This window comes from Corapipo altera, unplaced genomic scaffold, assembly GCF_003945725.1.
Source record: "Corapipo altera isolate COAL_440 unplaced genomic scaffold, ASM394572v1 48b, whole genome shotgun sequence".
Classification (NCBI taxonomy): domain Eukaryota; kingdom Metazoa; phylum Chordata; class Aves; order Passeriformes; family Pipridae; genus Corapipo; species Corapipo altera.
In genome coordinates, this window is record NW_020884884.1 from 3,118,500 (window position 1) to 3,132,307 (window position 13,808).

Genomic DNA, 13,808 nt, shown 5'->3' on the forward strand with positions numbered 1-13,808 from the left:
GAGGAGGAGGCTTCTTCAGGATTCATGTTTGTCTTTAGAACTGACATCTCTGTTCATGACTGTGTCACAGCAGTTAAAAATTTGTTTATGGAAGGAATAATTGGATTTTTTTTATGCATTACTCTTTCGTATAATGAAAACTAACACTCCGTTTTGCATTTTGTAGAATACTACTGTTCTATTCAAGTATTTATTTTCCTAGTGTTGTCTACCTCTTTCATTTCAAATCCTTAAAAAAAAAACCCCAAACATAAAAACCTTGGGCTATTCACAACTACACATTGCTCACACATTACCCTGTGTGTTGGTTAAAGCTGTTCTTTTGATAGGCTTTATATTTAGGAAGGCTACACACAAAGAAATTGGTATTATTAAACAGAAAAATAAACATTTTTATTTATGAATAAGAAAAAATTTAATTTATTCTTAAAATAAATTTCCCATTCAGGAAAAAACCTGTATATTTCAAAACAATGGAGGTTCCATTTCTGAAATTCAAGGCATATTTCTTTCTCAGAAATAAATATTAAAATTTCCAAGGTATGTTTCGATCAAAGCCATGGAAAGCAAACAAACAGGCAAAATGTACTGGATTGGAATTCCCCAGCACCATCATATGGTTCCTATGGTTCCATGCCATGTGCTGCTGAGCAGTGTTAGGCAACTCTTCACCTTTCTATGTCTTGCTTTGTGCATCTCTAAGACTGAGGTAGAGGTAATTCCCAGAAGTGTATTAAAATAGGTAAGTTAAAGATGAACATTATTAATAATTAGTAACGTCACATTGTTAGTAGTAATATTTGTCGAGGTCCTTTTTTTCCTTTATATCTTGATTTCAAGGGGAGCTGGTCAGGGATCTCTGTGTGGGAACCAGGAGGAAAGCTGAGTCACCCCTAGACCCAGTAGATGAGGGACTGCCTGTCTGAGAATGCTTAGCCATGGAAAGGCCTGGTCCTGTACTTTGTTTTCAAGTCCCACAGAAGTGATTGGGATTTTTATCATCATAACACAGCTAAAACTCAGACCATGGCACTCCAGAGACTGTTTTAAACCACTTTCAATTTTTGTCCCTACCTTTTTGGTTTCCTATAGATATTTGCATCTCATAATTTGAAAGGAGTATTCTCTCCCTCATAGAATCTTATATCTCCCTCCTTTTAGTTTCCTTAGCAAAAATACAGTTTCAAGCTTTCAATATGAGACCGTGACAAAGTGATTTTATAGCCAGTACTGAAAGTGACTAAACTTGACAACAATTGTATTTTATGTCAACCTCTGCTTTCAAGTCCACAGCCTGCTTTCCTATCATCAACTGTGAGATTTTTTTCCTTTTTTTTTCTCTCCCCTTTCCCCTGATGACTTTTTTCAAATGTGAGCAGTTCTGTATCTCTGCACTGACTGAAAACAAATCCTTTTACCAGGAGTGCATTTTAATGGGCGGCATGCTTCACTTAAGTCACCAGAACCTAAACAGCATAATATTCAATTTTTTAGCAACCCAGAACCAAAGCTTTTCCTTGAGAGAGATGTTCATAAGAGTAGTGGAAGAATTAGTATTACAGAACTAAACCAGATTAGGAGGGAATGTGAATTAGATTTGGTAACAGATGGTGCCGTGGAAATTAAAGGTGCTTTGCGAATGGAAGCGACAGCAGCTTGCCTCTTTTCCTCTCCTGTCTCTCTCTTTCATGCGCTTGATAGACGGGTATAAATCACAACAATCCCGTCTTGACAGCCAATTTCGAGAATTTGATCTGGTTAAAGACATGGCTTTCCTGCTCCACTCACTGAAACTGGCTGCTATTTTATTTTTATACAGCACCTTGTCATATTTAGGAAAGTGGAATCACCTGCCTCCCTTTAATGAAATTTTCTTTAATTACAGTTTTAGCTCTTTAGTGTTAATTACTTTTCCATTCAGCCTGAGTTCTCAGGCTGTCTCATAGGGATGTATTTCTCTCCCCCACCCCACCTCCCTGCACTATTCACGCATATGCTTTCATTTTTCTAAAGATGCTTTTCGTTGTTGGAAGTTGTTGTCAGATCCATTATAATTAGATCCTAATTATCAAAATCATCATTATTGTGTAGGAAGAGGAAGCATTGTAAACAACTGTTAAAGTTATAGGTTCTTGTTTGACAGAGGAGAAACCTTTCAGGATATACATGAATAATAAACAGGCAAACAAAAAGCCCTACTGAAAACTCTGGGAAACATAAAGATCTGGAGAGCAAACCCCCTCCTTGAAAGGAAAATCCACCCAGGTTATCTCTTCATACCTATTTGTTAGATTCTAATCCCGTATTTTTTTGGAAAAGATCAGAATAAAATTATCCTATTTCAGTTTGCTTATGTAAATGTTCATCTTGGCTCCTCTCATTGAGCTTTCCTGATATAAAAATCACTTTTCTGATGTGTGTCAGGATTGACTTATGGTTGTCTTAATACAATTACTTTTTGTGTTTAGGCCAGCAAGTGTAAGTGAAGAGACTGCTGTGATGTGTGGAGGTGTGGAGACGCTTCTGCCATACACATACACTAAAATTCCTCAGAGTGAAAGAGAAAAATAATGGCCTGTACCTAAAAAAACTATAAAAATAAAACCCTCTCAAAGTAAGAGAAGGTCCTTAGAGCTGGCAACTAACAGTTGGTAGAAATAAAGCTTCCTACTGGCAGTCAAATCAAATGTAGTAACAACTCAACGACTCCCTGCTGCTTGCTGACAGCATGGTGTAACACACTGGGACAAACATTCACTTAAACACTGATTGCAGGAAAACGTCATTTTCCAACTCACCAAGTAGCTTCTTGGTTGTGTGTGTGTGCACGCATGGACGTGCAGGGGGGATTTAAAACTGGTGGCGTGTGTCTGGGAGGACGGGCAGGACACACTGGAAGCCAGCTGAGTGAGGGGGTGGGAGAAGGATCACTTGCTTTATAAGTTTTAGTCCTGAGTCTTTTAAGACGCTCACTCTCTGATACTATTTCTGGTGTGTTCTCTCTAATCGCTTCTCCAATTTAACAGAGCTTGGCGTGCAAATTATAATTCTTCTGTTATAAATCAGCAGAAAATCGGTGAGGGAGCTGGGTGGGGAGACAGGTACATGGTGTGCACACACCTACACTCTGCCTTTCAGCCATGGAAGGAAATTGCTGCCAAAAATTGTGAAAAATCTGGTGATGCAAACTTTGACTCTCTCTTGAGACAGAAAGTATTTTTTGTCTTCCTTTTTCCTTTTGGAAAGTGATGAATGACAGCTGTGTCTCTCTGATCTGTAGTACTGGCTTTCTGACTGGTGCAAGTAACTGCTTTTGATGCAGTAATCATTTCAAAATAATCCCTCTTTAGAAAGCCTGTTATGTTCTTGAATGAATCTTTACTTATTTTTGTAGTTTTTTATTTTTCTCCCTTGAGGTAGCTGAATGTAGCATTTCATTTTCTTTTGCTATTTCAGCTGATTTCCCTTAATAAAAAGAATCCTCACAATTAATAGATGACTCCTTCACACTTTACCATGCCCTCTGGGGCCTAGAGACATCAGGTGGACTCCACCTGATACCGCCAGAATATAACCACAAGTAGAATAATATTCCATAACAGAAAAACACCTTCTTAACAAGAGTTTTTGCTATTTTACAACATGTGACATGAATTACTATTCTGCAGTTTGAAGCAGAGGAATAAAATCTTACTCTTCCTGATCAGTATACTGATTTACATGTGATGAGGTTTGGCCATCATTCTAGTAGCTTTTTAATTGAAACTGTTTGGGCATGGGAAGTCTCGTGGTGTGAGTTGGTGCAGCTCTCAACACTTCTCTTGCTTCAGAGCTGACTTTCTTCAGGGATGTTAAGTACTGTAGCAACAGAAAATATATTACATTACTCTAGAAGTCAGTAAATGAGAGAATGTAAGTCAAAGGTATTACAGTGGTATTATTGTAGCTTCAAACAATAGCCATGTTCTAAGTGTCGCTAAAGGTTAGAGGCAAAGGAGAAAAAGAGAAATGTAAAAACTAAGTAGGTATACGAAGTATTTCATGAGGTTTAAGTTGTGTCAGGACCATAATATATATACACAAACTACAAAATCATATATTTCTTCTATATATAACTTTCAGGCATTCCAGAATTATTTTGATTCTAGGTGCCATCTACTTTTTGTGTTGCTTTCTCTTCAGCATTTGCCTTTTTTTTTTTAATGTATTTGAAAACTAAATCATCAGACCATACTGAAAAGGTCTTTTCCTACTTGAAATACATGAATTCCGTACAAGTAGGCAAATCTTTTCTGCTGGAGACGTTCTGTGGTGATGGCCTGCCTAGTAGTAGTGCATAACAGCTAATAGGGTATTTTTTGCATAAAACACATGGAAAAATGAAGGTCAAGTTTGCAATTTTTATATCTGCTTTTATTTTTTACCTTTTAGTCGGAGTTTGAGTTTGTCAGTGTGTTGCAGTAATATGTATTGGGTACACTGGAAACCTCATGTCACTGAGGGCTGGCACCTTTTCAGATGTCTGGTGTTTTGGCTCAAAAGTGCAAGGTCTTTGAGTATTCTTCCTTGTTTACTTTTTGTTCCCAAAAGAGTACCTGATGTAAAGAGTAATATTTTTTCCATTTAAAAAGATGTAAACTCTGTTGCCTGTAAAGTGCTTCTGCTTTTAAATTCAGAAGAGTAATGTTACAGTCTGTCAAACCATAGAATCTGTATGCTGCAGAGCCTGTGCATGTCTAAGGATACATTTAATTAAACCAGCATTAGTGCATCTATACAGACTTATTAAAACACTTAGTTTGTCTCAATAATATTGATTAAATAGCAGTAGTTTGTTTAATCTAAGTGTATTTTTGCTATTACTACATTACTTCCAAGTAATCAGGGTAATAGTCATCATCAGTGAAATATCACGTTAGTTATGAAGTAATGCCATAAGAATTGATTTAGACTTGGCAGGAAAGGAAGGCTTTCTGTCATATAGTGCCAAAGCCCGATTTGGATTATTAGAATGAGAGTTTTAAACATAATTTCTGTTCATATAAACAGGGTGTGCTTTATAGGCTTATAGGTTATTCCATACTCTGAGTATCCATTATATCAAGGAACACCTCAGACAGTTAATTATGCAAAACATCGTGTAAGTAATTACACAGTATTATTATGCATTTAACAGTTTTATTGATTTGCCAGTTGCTCACTTACAGTATTTAGAGCTATAAACAAGAGATGCTCGCCCTCAGTTGAAATAGGTCCAAGGAAATGAGCTAAAGATAAATGACAGTAGTATGCATTCTTGCATCAGATGTAATCCTTAAATGTAGAAGCTGTCAACAGTGAGAATTTGCAATACGTTGGGGTACCTCAGGATCATTTCCTTCTTGTTAACAAAGTTTATCAACCAGGAAGCATGAGAAATCTACTTGAAATAGAAAGTGGAGCAAAAATGAATATTTATTTATGGTGAGGGAGGAGGTTGAAATAAATCCCCCTGGTTTTTTAGGGTCTGTAGTAGTTGCAAGTCAGCCACTTGAATATTTTGCTTTTTTAAAAGCAGCATAAGAAACAAAGTGCCATTTCAGATGAGGTGCAAATGTGAAGGACCTGAGATAATGGCTTGTTTGGGTTTTGTTTTGTTAAACTAAAAATGACCACGTAGTCTTCTAGTGTCTTGTGTGTAGGAATTGCTTTAGCAGGGCTTGGTAGATTGCGTATCAGGCAATAATAACTGTTTGGGAAACTGGATCCTCTGTCAGCAGTCATCAGCTGACTCAGGCCACTGCTGGTAACAACATGATGGCTTCAAGCATTACTTCTTCCATTCCGGCTGCTAGTGACAGCTGCTCTGGAAGAAGGCATTGGCTTGCTTTGCTTTCCCTTACTAAGGTGAAGTGGTGAAGGTTTCAAGAAAACGCAAAAGAAAGAAGAAAAGCAGTGAAACGTTCAACATTTCTTAAAAAAACCCCAGCAGCAGCAACATAAAAAACCCACCACAGCTGTTCTGTTTTGCATAGGGTACTCTTTACTATGTGGTTGTACATGTGTGTTTATTAATAAAGACCTCACGTCTAATAACAGTTTTGTTTGTGCGTGCATGGGACAAGATTAGCAATACTTTGCAATTAATGATCTCGTCCACCATGTTAACCAAGCAGGCCTTACGATATTTCTTATTAAAAGAAGAAATCCTTTCTTTTCCTTCCTCCAACTAAGCCAGTGCACCTTAATGCAATGATGATATGTTAGACCCAGCAGTTGTCAAAGCATCGTATTACTGTGATGCCATAATGACACCCTGTCTCTGTAAAGTAGTCATGTTTTCTCAAATCACACGTTGCACCGTTGATTTTTGACATGACACTTCATTCAGTCACTTTCCTTTTCTTTGGTGTCTCCATTCTCTGACAATAGCAGCTGGTGCCCATTTTCCTACTAAGTGATTCACATTTTGCCACTTTACTAGAGTGCAATTAGCTGAAGCAGAAAAAAATGCTCAATGTAAAGCAGCTCAGCTGAAATTGTTACTCAGCTCTTTAACAGGACCCGGTGAATGTCTTGAGGTGTCGTGGGCGTCGGTGCGAGAAGCAACACTTTCTTTTCTTCGCCTGCAAACGTTTTTTCTCTTTTACATTCAGAGAGGCTGAGCACGTTCACTGGAACATGCTGCACTGTTTGTTGTCTACTGATTTTAGTATAGACCTGTGAAATGATACCGAAAGTAAGACAGTATTTAAAAGGAGGTGTATTTATGGTCAAAGCAAGGGTCTGGCTTCCATTCCTGACTCTGCTTCTGACTTACTGTGTCACCTAGACCAAGAAAATCTTTAGTGTGTTGACATTCATAGCTAAGTATGGGGATAGTAAGACCTTTTTGGTTGACATCCATGTGAGGGGAATCTATGGGAGGAAAATCAAATGGGTTGTACTGTTAGCATGAAAAGTACCTAGGTGTGCATAATAACACCTGCCTTGCTGATGCTCCCACATAGTAGCTGTCATTACAAATGTCAACAGCTAACAATCCATTCTGATATTTATGGATATAGGGCAATTCTCTCTTAAAGAAAAGAAAAAACTTAGTGTGCAGGTAAAACTGGACTTTTGTGTTGATCTGTAGTAAAGGTGGGCACTTTAATTATTGTGACTAATCATTACTGTCACTGATACCACCAACACAGCTCTGAAGTAATGAATGATGCTGTAAGCAGAGCCTTTCCTCTTTGAAAAGGGAGCATGAAATGTGTTCATGGATTATGAAGTATTGGCATGTTGTTTTGACCTCCTTTGGGTATTGGTAATAAGATGAGGGAAAAGTAACTTTGTGAACCAATTATATGTATGGATGGAATATAAAGAGTTCCCGGTGGCTTGAATGAGCATTTCTTTTTAAAGGCTATATACTGTAATCAGATGCAGTTAATTTTTGCACTCCACTTGTCTATTGATACTGATTTAGGCAGTGTCAGCACTGTCAATATCATTAGTAATGTGGCAGGTAGATGGAAATATGAATGTGATTGCATTAATAAATTCTTAATATATTCAGTCTTTCATAAGCACATAGCATTACAATTTATTCGCTATTGTTTAAGACTGCTTTAAAGCGGGAGTCTGTCATTGTACCTTACTGCCAGCACTTCCTGGCTTCAGGTCTTACTTAAATGAAGATGTTGTGAAGTAAATTTAGAAGGGACGTTAAGATTTGTGCCGTATACTGCATATTACCCAAGGCTTGCAGCACCCTCTGTATTTTCTCTTGTGCATGGGCAGGGAAATGCTTCTAGAACTGATTAGTTACTTTCCCTAAAGTTACTGAAAGGAAAATTTGCCTGAGATCTCTCATTTGTGAGAACTGGGACAGCCCACCACAAATGGCGCTGCCACCTATTTGGCTTAAAATCTAGTAAAGAAAAAAAACAACCCCACCAAGGCTTTAAAATAAATATTGTACATTTTTATATGACACATGTTATTTCTATTCATAAACCTTAACTAAATTTAGATTTTTATTAATCCAATGTGACCTAAAAATTTTGCATTAACAGCACAATGTGGAATTGGGCTTATTCTCTTTGAATGCAGATAAAGCCATCATCTTGAAAATAGCTCTTTCTGACAAAAAGGTGTTCTTTTGAAATAAAGTCTTATTCACTACATTCCTCTTAGAGTTAATGTGAATTTTAGTGCCTCTAATTTTAGATTGAAGTGAGGTCTAGAATAAAACCCACCGGCTGACAATTGAATTTATAGATAGTTGTGAATATTTCAGGCTTGAATAATAGAGCTGTAGAATTTCAGACACAGAGAGGAAGAGAGAATTAAGCTCCAACTGTAGTTTTAGACTATAATGCAATGGTGTCTAGGAATTCTTCAGTCTAACGAGCTAAGTAGTAATTAGGAGGGAACTGAGGGAGGGATTTTACAGAGATCTAGCTTAGGCATTATTCCAAATGTTCAGCATGATAATTTGATGGTGGCCACACCTGCCATCCGTATTAGATGGTTCTTGAATTACTTTTGTTCAGTAAGGAAGGAGTGAAAGCCGTAGGTGTCTGTTGCCCACCCACAGCCAGTACCCAGCCTTGTCTCTGTTTCACCTTCCGGGGACTGAGAAAGTTTTTGTTCTCAGAGTCAGGCGCTGTTGTTTTCACTTTTCCTTGGAATGGTTAATGTTTTAACTGTATTTGTGCTTTACCAGCGTGCACCAAAAGCAGCTCTGTCTTGGTTAGTACCAGAAACTGCTACTTCAGAAGCATCAGCAGACTGGCTTTAGCCTAGGCAGCGCTGGTGATCAGACTTTAATGCTTAGAGAACTGAGATTGTATTTTGGTTCTGACTGCTCGGAGTGGGAGATATCCACTCTTGTACTGGCTAAAATAACGTGCCTTTGACCAACTAATTAGTTGCAAATGTGTTTCTCTGGAAGGGGAAGGGTGACATTCGAGCTCATTATTGCGCAAATTAGATAAAAAAATCAGCAGTGGGATCTTGCACAAGATCTTGCCGGTTATGACGGACCGTAGGCAGTGACTCCTAGTGCTGTATTTTGAGACTTTATGTGTGAAGTCTCAGCAGAAGGGAGGGGGAAAGAAAACCAAGTACCTGTTTAGTCAATAAAAGTATCTTAGTGTTAATGTGTAGAAAAATAACATAAAAAATTAGTAAAACGTGAAAGTTAATTGATAATTTTAATCATAGCTGTATAAAATTCAGTGTCAAAGAAAGAGGAGAGACAGAGAGACACCATGTTTTAGTACCCTAATAACTCCTAACTCTAGTCTAAGATCGTAATGTATGTGAGAGCGGTCCAGTAATTATAAGGTAATAAGTGGAGTGGTGGTGTAAGTGCTCTAAATTAAAAGGAATTCGCAGAGCTGCTGTAAGTCAGTGCCGACCCCCTTTCTTTCAAACGTTGACTTGAGAAAAGTGCTTAGCCCAGAGTGCAAGTAGAAAGACAAGAGAGAGCTATCTATTAATTACAGCACTCATTAACAGTGACGGCTACAAGGCAGCAGATGCAGAAGAAAAGGCACACGCTACTGCAGGCTGGCAAGGGGATTTCCCCCCCTCCAGTTCTTGAGGAAAGGACAACACAAGCAGGTGGTCCAATGTAATAAGATATTTTCACGGCTTTAACCTTCCCATTTCCTTGGTTTATTTGCTGACACCAGAGAGCTTGCTCCTTCCACCTCCCCAAATAAGCACTGATTTTAAGTTTAGAGGTTGACATTTCTGTACATCAATCTGGCTGTTTTCCAAATTCACACATTGTTTTCAATAGAATTTTACGGTACAAATGATAATTTAGAGGTCCTGACTAGGGTCCATGGGGACTGATTTTAGGGTGAATCTCATCCTAAGCAGATATCTTTAATGAAGGCTTTGATCTCAGTTACCCTCATTGAAAAGGAAGCCAGCTCTCTGGATTTATATCTGTCTTCCATTGATGAATTTGATTCCAAATATTGAAGTAGAAATATATTTAAATTTTTTATTTTTAAACACAAAGAGGTGGAAAAGTGAAGACAAGATCTCAAAAATTAACTTAGAAAGTTAAAGTCTGTCTAATTGTCTGGACTCATATGTTTGCTTTGAAAACATGAATCCATAGCTCCATGTGGGTGGCCTTATGGGATAATTGCTTTTTTGCAGTTAATGTTTCTAGAGAAATGCTCATAACTGTCATCTGTACTTTGGCAGCTTCTGAGAGTGCTGTCAGGAAAATGCTGGATAGGCTATTTGCTACTGGGGTTTCATAATCACAGCTGTAGAAAATGGAAATAAAATCTGATTCTGACCTTTCTAATTATTATTTTTGTCCTTTGTTCAACCTAACTTAAGATATGTTTAAAAATAATAAAACACTTGGGTTTGGAAATAGACAAAGATTTCTCCCCTCATTCCCCCTGCAGAAAGTGTTTTGTTGGATCAGATGTTGTATGGTTTTATTTCAGATACTTAATTCTGAAAGCATGAGAACTGAGAAGACAGAGTCTCACCTTCTGAAAGACAAAATTTTGTGTAAAATTTCCTCTAATATATTTTTTTAATCCAAAAATGGAACACATAAAATGTCAGATCCTATAGAGCTGCAGATATATGGGGTAGTGGCATAGTTATTACTGGTTAGTCTGAGGATAATGGCTAGGAAGTAATTGCAGCCAGAGCTGATGAATCATTTCACTTAGATTTTGTGAAAATGGAGTCCAGCCTTAATTATTTGTTAGAGTTCCTCGTTGATGTGCTACTCCGTTACTAGATACAGCTATTTAGCTGTATCTATAATAAAGCAATATTAATAAAGGAAAAAGAAGATTGCAAGAGACTTGCTCTTCAATTCTGGGATCAGATCAATAGATGATGGATACGTGTTTTAGTCAAGTGTCTTGACAAATATTAATTACAGAGCAGAACATCTATGTGATCAAACTTGGAAGTATTTGTTTCTGATAATGATGGAATTTACAGAAAAAAAATATAGATTGAAAAATGAAGACATTTAATAGCCAAGTCATCTTAATAGGATTTTTAAGATTTTTTGACTTGCTGGATGACAAGTTCAGAATTTAGAGTTGATGTGAAGTTGACATGTAGCCTAGAGGGCAGGTGGAGGGGACAACAGATGGATTTGGTCTCTTTAAAGTTTTTGTTTACTGCCTGTCTGGAGCTTTGACAAAGCTCTGTCATGCCCTTATGCTGATTACCTTCATGTAGAACAAGAAGTATTGACTAATGAATGAATGATGTGCAGTCCCTAACCCTTCCAGAGCAGCCTTAAAGAGCACTGTCTTTAATACACAGATTCTTCTTTCTCTCTCTCCCCACTACAGGCTTCTCTGCAGAATGTCAAGCAAAGATCGACACATTGATTCTAGCTGTTCGTCGTACATCAAGACGGAACCGTCGAGCCCTGCCTCTCTGACGGACAGCATCAACCACCACAGCCCCGGTGGCTCCTCCGACGCCAGCGGGAGCTACAGTTCCACCATGAATGGACATCAGAACGGGCTGGACTCACCTCCCCTCTACCCTTCGGCCACGGGGCTTGGGGGCAACGGGCCGGTCAGGAAACGGTATGATGACTGCTCCAGTACCATCGCTGAAGATTCACAGACCAAGTGTGAATATATGCTGAACTCGATGCCCAAAAGACTGTGTTTGGTGTGTGGTGACATTGCGTCAGGGTACCACTATGGAGTGGCTTCCTGCGAAGCCTGCAAGGCTTTCTTCAAGAGGACAATTCAAGGTTGGTTATTCTTTAAACTTTCTTTCTTTTGCTCAAAATGAAAAAGTACAGTACTGAATCCTATTAGGTCTTCAGACTGTACCTTTTCATTCTTCATACTGTGTGGTCCTACAGAGATTGGTCACGAAAAAGCCCCCTTGGACTTCTTCAGGAGTTCTGTCTGTCGTGTTAAGACCCCTGCCATGTTTATTTTGATTCTGAAAAATAGAAAATCGCTGGAGCTATCCAGTGCACGTTCAGATTTGTTTTTTGTATGAGTTTCTCATGGATTCCCATAAATGCTTGTTGTGAAGGAAGCAGAATGCTTGCTGAAGGTTGTTACGTACTCCTCTTGAACACACCTTGTGGCACACAGGGATCATGCTTGTGTTTTGCTCCTAGTTACACCACTACCGTACTTAAATTGATACAGAAATCCAGTTTATTTTTGTTAAAGCACTGGTGCATTTTAAATTGGTACAAATGCTTTGTGCATATCAGTGTATTAATAACTATACTTTCACCCATTATATACAGTGGCCTTCAGCACATTTAACAAATAACTGTAAGATCACATTCTAAGGAGAGTAAGTTGGCAGCTTTTGGTCTCTGCTCAGTACTTTGTACTAATCTGCTCTTGATACCTGTTACAAATATGCCACATATTTTGGCATAAATTAGTATGAATGGGATAATTTGCATGACCGCTTCTACTAGCTTCAGAACCTATGGAGACAAAATAACCTTCTACTTTGATTTAGATATCATCCTTTCAAGTAAAATTGAAGGTGCTTTATTTAAAGAACATGAGGCCAAGCTTGGCCTGTACAGGAAAGTAGTGTCACATTAAATTAAATTCAGACTTCAGAGACTAAAATTAGGTTGCTAAGTCCAAATTTAAGCTCCTCAATAAAACCAGCTTGATTTTCATACATGTCAAGCACCTGGAATTATCAGGAAAGACAGTGCGATCTGATGACACACTTTTCTTTTTAAAAATGAACATAAAGTGAGATTCAGTTTATAATTTCACATAAACCAAAATTTCAAATATTTGGCCAAGATTTTTTAAATATAGTACTTCCATATTTAGTGTAAAATTAATAAGGAAAAATAATGAATGTTATTTTAATTTATCCGGTGCTGAGGCAATGGCCATCTTGGTCTTTTTTCATCCATTTTACTGGTGGAGGGATTTGTGCTTTCTACTTAGCATGAAGTACCCATTTTACCACCATATAACCACTAAAAAGAAACATTAGACTTCAGTTGTTCTAATGGAGCTGCATGTTACACTGTTTGCAAACAGTAAAGAAAGATACCTGTGAAGGTTGATAGTGGTGGCCTGGGTTCATATGTAAAATGAGCACACATGTCGAAACAGTGTGCTCCTTTCAAGTATCTGTTTGGAAAAAATAAAAAAAAAAAAAGAGGTAGGTGATTTCACTTGACCTTCAAGAACATTTTCAGAAAAGCTCAAAAACATGTTTCCAGTGAAGCAATTTGTATTTTGTGGTTGCTAAACTTCAAGCACCGATTTCAACCAGCAACTCTGTTTTTATAAATGGTATTTAATTGCTGTGTAATAGCTGTCCTACAGGACCGAATTGATGCATGATTATTTTAGTCGTACTGTGAGTATGAAAAAAAATGCCACAGAAACGTTAACTGATTGAAGTGTTGACTTCTGGCAGCAATTTTACACCACACCACAGACAGCAAGTTTCTGGGCATGGAAGCACAAGACAGGGACGTCATTCTCCAGATTAGCAACCTGGACTTGGCCATGCAGCTCAAGTTAGAACTGGCAGCTGTGCAAAAAGTCTCAGTACGGTTAGAGCAGTAGCTGCATCAGCAGGTGACAGTGCTGTGAAGACAAAAAAAATAGTGCAGTAAGGCAAAACCAAGCATTGAATGGAAAAGCAGTAATGAAGTAACTAAGAATAGGATGTATGTTACCATCGTAATGTCGTGGCAGCATCTTCACTAATGGTACTGACTAACCTGGCACAACTGCTGAGAATTTTCAGATGCCATCCAAAATAATTGATTCACTTTGGTGAATCAAACCATGAATTGTGGT

At 38.0% G+C, this 13,808-nt stretch overlaps 1 protein-coding gene across 17 annotated transcripts in view; it reads left to right on the top strand.

The window, feature by feature from the left end:
- ESRRG (estrogen related receptor gamma) overlaps positions 1-13,808 on the top strand; it is a 396,805-nt gene that overhangs the window by 258,206 nt on the left and 124,791 nt on the right. For 16 of the 17 annotated variants that reach the window (XM_027641309.1, XM_027641313.1, XM_027641299.1 and 13 more), the window contains one exon: positions 11,331-11,746. In XM_027641309.1, the coding sequence (XP_027497110.1) occupies positions 11,344-11,746 (403 nt within the window). In that variant the 5' untranslated portion in view covers positions 11,331-11,343. Of the gene's footprint in view, positions 1-9,799; positions 9,811-11,330; positions 11,747-13,808 lie in introns of those variants that run through there. The other variant, XM_027641312.1, reaches the window with a different exon arrangement.